At 45.1% G+C, this 5,607-nt stretch overlaps 1 protein-coding gene across 1 annotated transcript; it reads left to right on the top strand.

The window, feature by feature from the left end:
- Positions 1-3,774: 3,774 nt before the first annotated feature.
- On the top strand, positions 3,775-5,088 carry LOC147450503 (aspartyl protease family protein 2-like). The gene has a single exon (XM_086520475.1). It carries the CDS (start codon positions 3,775-3,777, stop codon positions 5,086-5,088), a length of 1,314 nt encoding a protein of 437 aa, XP_086376601.1.
- Positions 5,089-5,607: the final 519 nt, after the last annotated feature.

Genomic DNA, 5,607 nt, shown 5'->3' with positions numbered 1-5,607 from the left:
TACATTTCTAAAGCGAATAGTCATATATTTATGTGAAAAGGCGTTCCACAGTGCCACGTCTAGGGTCTCGCCTGTCCAACAAGGTATGTACACGACTGCAACCGTGGCGAATATTTTCACATATATCACACTATGTACATCATAACATTTGGTCCCACATAACAAAAATGCTGGGAGTGACTCTAGATATTTTAGTTTTACATTATGCATGTGCCACGGCACGACACCGGTTGATTATGGTTCCCGTTGAGCTTGCTAGTAGCTCAATAAAGGTTAAGCCAAAGGCAGGCCCCGAGAGGCTCCATTATTAGATCCATAGTTCCCAACAGTTTACCTCGAACTAAGTCCTTTTCAACCAAGATATTAGATACACATTCCACTTACCTTTTTAAAAAAAATGAACATGTCCAACCTTTTATAAACAACTTAAGGACCTTTCTTGTTAAGCAAGAAAAGAGAAACCAATAGCTCTGATACCAATATAATGGAATATGACTATGACATGGATAGTAGGGAAATTTAAATAACCATAGTCCACATTTCCTTTAAGAGGGTTCTTTAAGGAGCATAAGGAGATTACTTGATTAAAAATAGCAAAATGAACATTACGACTAATTTGTTTGGCATGAACAATACTTGTAAAAGAAAGAGAGAAAGGATTAGAGAAATCGACAAAAGTTGAGGACCCGATTGGCTTGGAGCCGGTACCTCCTCCAAAAGGATTTTGTATTATAGATTCTTCCATGTAGAGAGACTTGGTACAATACAATATTTATGTTCCTTGATACCTCATTGGTGGAATGAATATGGAAAGATTCATGCACCAAGATTATTCTCTTAACTATCTTACCAAAGCATTAACTTGTCCCCGACCTCAGTCCCAAGACCTCAAACACCTTCGAAGGCGAATTAGAGAGCTAGCAGGGAATGAGGCTAGGGAAGAGAAAGAAGAAGTAACATACAAGAAAGACATAGACTCCTCACTTGATATTACTCTTGTTGCTTCGCATAGCATAATATACCATGGTAATGCAAATGAAGGAGATGGAAAGCATGCACTTTGGAGCATGGATCTTCGTTGGATTTTAATTCCATAGCCAAGAGTCGTTGGTGTAGGATCTCAACTTCTCAGGCTTGAGAAGAAAATGGTGACACACTATGAGAATGAGTGTGTGTGTGTGAGTGAATGAGAGCGGGTATATGGGAAAGCACACCCCCTCCTTGCTTGGGTCGACCCCCTCTTCTAGATCTTCCTTGATGGTGATTGGACCTCCTTAAGCCTGGCCAATCACATGCTTTATGCATATCAAGCAACAAGCTAGAATTAGGACAAGTGTCTTCCATAGCCCTTTGAGAGAGATGGATTGAATAATGCTTAAACAATTACATAAATAAACTCAATTCTCATTGGACCCCTTTAGAGGTCAACCAATAGGCGTTAGGCACAACATGAGGGTAGCATGTGTATGTGCTTAACATGTTTCCTTGTTGCCTCTTAGGTCTTGGGCTTGCCTTGAGTGAGTGTGTGTGTGTTCTCTCTCATGACCCTAGCTTTAGGGCTCGCCCCCCTTATTGTAGGGATCATGTTGACTTTGGAACACCTCACCCCTTGAGCACCTTAGTCATGAAGCCCCTCAAGCACCTTAATCATCAAGCATAACAACCACCTCAAGCACCTTAGTGAACAAGCACGACAAGAAACTCAAGCTTGGGCCGAATTCCGACCTCAAGCTCAACCCTAGCTTGCTTAAGGTCCTAGGTCTAAGAAATTTTAACACTAACCTTTGGCTGTCTTTAATGAATCTAACCCTAAGGTATTTCAAGCTCGATTAGCTAGCATTGCTCTTTGACACACCATCTCTCATTTGACCTATTGGCTTTGGTCTCGTGTGCTGAGATATATCCATAAGCACATGTCTATATTCTAGCTCTTGTTGCTGTTTCTTCTCCCACATTAAATGATTAGTTTAATATGAGAAAATCATTTGGGTTAGTTAGATATTAGATTTTATGACAAGCACTATCGCTAGTACCATGAAAGGGGGGAAGGGGAGGTAGCACGCAAGCTTTTTTTTGTCTTTTTTAAGGTGAAGGTTGAAGTGGGCTACTCAAGGTTTTTTTGTCTTTTTTAAGGTGAAGGTTGAAGTGGGGGGACTCAGCTTGAGGTTTGGCGGCGTGGGGGTGGGGGGGAGGGACTATTTGATACCCCATCTTGTTTAATTGGGATCAAAGGTGCATATTTATTCAACAATAAGGGTCGTATGATTAGACGGAGGAGAAAACAAAATGGATTGTAGGTTTCAACCCCACGTCTCGAACCCAACATGTTTCACTCACAAGGGACTTACTCAACCATTAAGCTATCGCACGTTTGTTGAAATGGTGGAGTGAACTAAGAGTCATGTAAGAAAAAATGGCAAGGGAAGTTTAATTTGTAATCACATTTGGATTACATGTAGCTCACTTGGATATCCATGGAATCACTAGATGTTCACATGAGAAGACACGAGCTCACAATGTATTCATGCCTTCACTTGATGCTCACTTTGAGATCTCCAAAATTGGATGGTGTGCATCGAATCTCTCGCTTGCAATGCCTCTTTGGGACCATTGATCTCACCTAACAAGTGGGGTGTCAATTAGTCATGACCCGAGTTTTTTTTTTTTTTTGGGGGGGGGGGGGGGGGGGGCTTTTTTTACAGGTTTTGAAAGGGTTTCGAGAAAGGAAGGAGGAGGGAGTTTCTGGGAGGAAAATAAAGGACCTCTCTTTTTGGAAAAGCTACACATACAGATACTCTTAAGACTTTTTGAGCTAGAAAAATTAAATCTCTAGTATAACAGGTTTTGAGGTAATGGACACGTAATGCAAGATCTGCAATGGCTATAGAGAAGGGTTCATCAGTAGTTCTGGGGCGCTCACGTGGCTAGTTCGGTCCACGTTTCCTAAGAGCTGGGTTACGCTCAAGGGGAGTGGGGGGAGTGAAGGGAGGATGTTTACCATTTTAAGAAAATCCAAAAATATTTGCACGAAACTTGATAGCTGCCAGTAACCCTACTAGCTTTCTCCTTCATCATAGGGTTGCAAGAGCCCAATGAGAACAAGGAATGTGCAGTCATCTTTTCTGCGCTTGTCTTCTCTGCGCTAAAACAAAACTGGGTGCGACCCTGTGCATCCCCCTCCCCCCACTCCCCCTACTGTTATGGGTACAGCCCGGCTCTAAGCTGGGTAGGTCAATAGCTGGCTACAAAGATAGCAGCAGTCACCTTCATTTAATTGTTCTTTGGTCTTTACAATGCCTTTGACTACATATCCACTGAAACTTATCTCCTTTTGTCTAAGTTGTAACCCAGAGGTGGGGCGGTACTTGGAAGCCTCTACGTGCACTTGCCTTATTATACCTAATGCCAATCAAACAAGACTAGTTGCATAAATATGAACAACCGACTTGGAATTGAAGTTGAAATTGTGGACGACAAGTCTTGAGCAACCCTATCCGGGTTCTAACGTGGGGTCAAAGCCTTTTTTTTATGTCCTTTTTTCTAAAGAGAGAGTAGGCTAGGAGCTTGAAATTACAACTTATACACCGACTCCGTGAGGTGGAGCATCCCTAGTCGATTAGTCCATATGATGGGGTTGGGAAACCTTATCCGGTGAAAACTCCGTCTTTTGAGATGAGAGACGCCTGCGTTTCGACGCCTGCGTTTCAATGTACATGTACGAAGCTGATCCTAACGCTGGTAGTGCAAAGTCTTTTAACTGCATCAGCCTTCAATATGGATCTAGCTTCTGATAATGGCGTGATCACAGCGCACATTATGCATGGAGGCTCTATATCTTCACCCTTCCGCGATTATATGACGTGGCAGAGTACAGAGCTGGACAACGGTACTATAAGGTTTGCACCAGCTAGTACCGCTCGACGGGGCCTACAACAGGCGGCCATCTACTCCGGCTCTGTTTATGCAGATGCGTTCCAATATTTAGTGCGGTTCACCTTCGGCGGAGGCAGGCCTGAGAGTCGGCGTGAATTCTTTCTGCTGATAGATACCGGCAGCTCCTTCACCTGGATACAATGCGAGCCCTGCGTACACTGCCAGTCGCAGGTGGACATGCCCATTTTCGACCCCAACACCTCCCCTACGCTCCAGAATGTCACTCTCTACGATCATTTTTGCGTCCAGCTGCATGGCCATTTATGGAACCCTGAGCGGGCCCCACCCGACCGCTTCTGCTCACCCTACTTTCGCACCTACGGCGGCGGCTCCACCGCACATGGCACTCTTGTCATGGACACTCTGACGCTGTCTTCCGGCCACAGCTTCCCATCGATGCCCTTCGGCTGCACCAACTCCTTCCACGACGGCAGATCCGGGGGTTATGCAGGCATCCTCGGCCTAGGCAACGGCCCCCTCTCTTTCCCCAACCTTTTGCAAAGCAGAGGCTACCCCGGAAACTTCTCCTACTGCCTGCCCCCCGTGCATTCCTCTGCCCTCTCCACGCTCACCTTCGGCGACCCCATTATCGCCCCTAACATCGTCTTCACTCCCTTACTCACCAACCCCTTCCATACGCAGGGCTACTACGTCCAGCTCACTGGGATCAGCGTTGCAGGCTCTCGCCTCTCTCTCCCCGAATACATCTTTGACATCGATCCCGTAACTGGAAATGGCGGTTTTTTCATCGACTCTGGCGCATCCTTCACCACCCTGCCCGGCCTTGCCTACGACGCAACACGCGAAGCTATAATTGCAGCCATCGCTGCCCATCTACAACGTAGGCCCCGCGTGTACACTACCGAAACCCAGCTGCTGGACACCTGCTTTTACGTGAGTAGCAAGCCTGTGGAGGAGCTTCATAAGGTGGTTCCTTCTGTCATTTTGCACTTCGCAGAGGACGCTGACTTTGCGATTCCTCCTGAGAACTTGTTTGTTCCGTTTTCGCCGTCGGATTCCTTTGTATGCCTTTTGATGGCAGCCCGCGGAGCAGGCACTTACGGCAGTTTCCTCGGAAATATGCAGCAGCAGCGCAGTCGCATCACCTTCGATTTGCAGAACGCGAGGGTTGGTTTTACACAGAATGATTGCTAGCTGACATTAATAGTGTTACAAATCGCCAGATCAACAGCTTGCTCAAGCTTCGTTATCTACTTTTCGAACTTGCTAAGGAAACTTTAGGAGTGAAGCTATGGGCAAATTAATGCCTTTTTCAATAGCCAAATCATGTTAACAATTTCTCAGTGCTACGATTTTTGCAGGTGCAAATGTGATAATGAATTCAAAAAGGCTCTTTTTCGGAGTAGATGAACATGACCATGATTTGAGAAACACAAACACCCACACAGGGAAAGAAGGGGGGGGGGGGGGGGGGGGGGGGGGGTAAGAAGCTTATACTCTAACTGCACCTCTTTGAGTGCTCATAGTTATTGTTTTGTATTTAGAGGAATATAATTGGTATTTTGTGTAGTTCTTATTGCATATGGACGTGGTAAATTGTTGATTATATTTACTTGTTGATTTGTGTTCCGGCATCTTCAACTTCATCTCAATTTTTAAGGTCTTTTGTTTGAAATTTGGAGAAACAGAAAAGCACCATGGAGCACAACATAG

Source organism: Adiantum capillus-veneris, chromosome 9 (genome assembly GCF_014529385.1).
Source record: "Adiantum capillus-veneris isolate H3 chromosome 9, ASM1452938v2, whole genome shotgun sequence".
NCBI classification, from domain to species: Eukaryota; Viridiplantae; Streptophyta; class Polypodiopsida; order Polypodiales; family Pteridaceae; genus Adiantum; species Adiantum capillus-veneris.
Note: the sequence above shows the minus strand (reverse complement) of the source record. Positions and strands in the feature narration are given on the sequence as shown.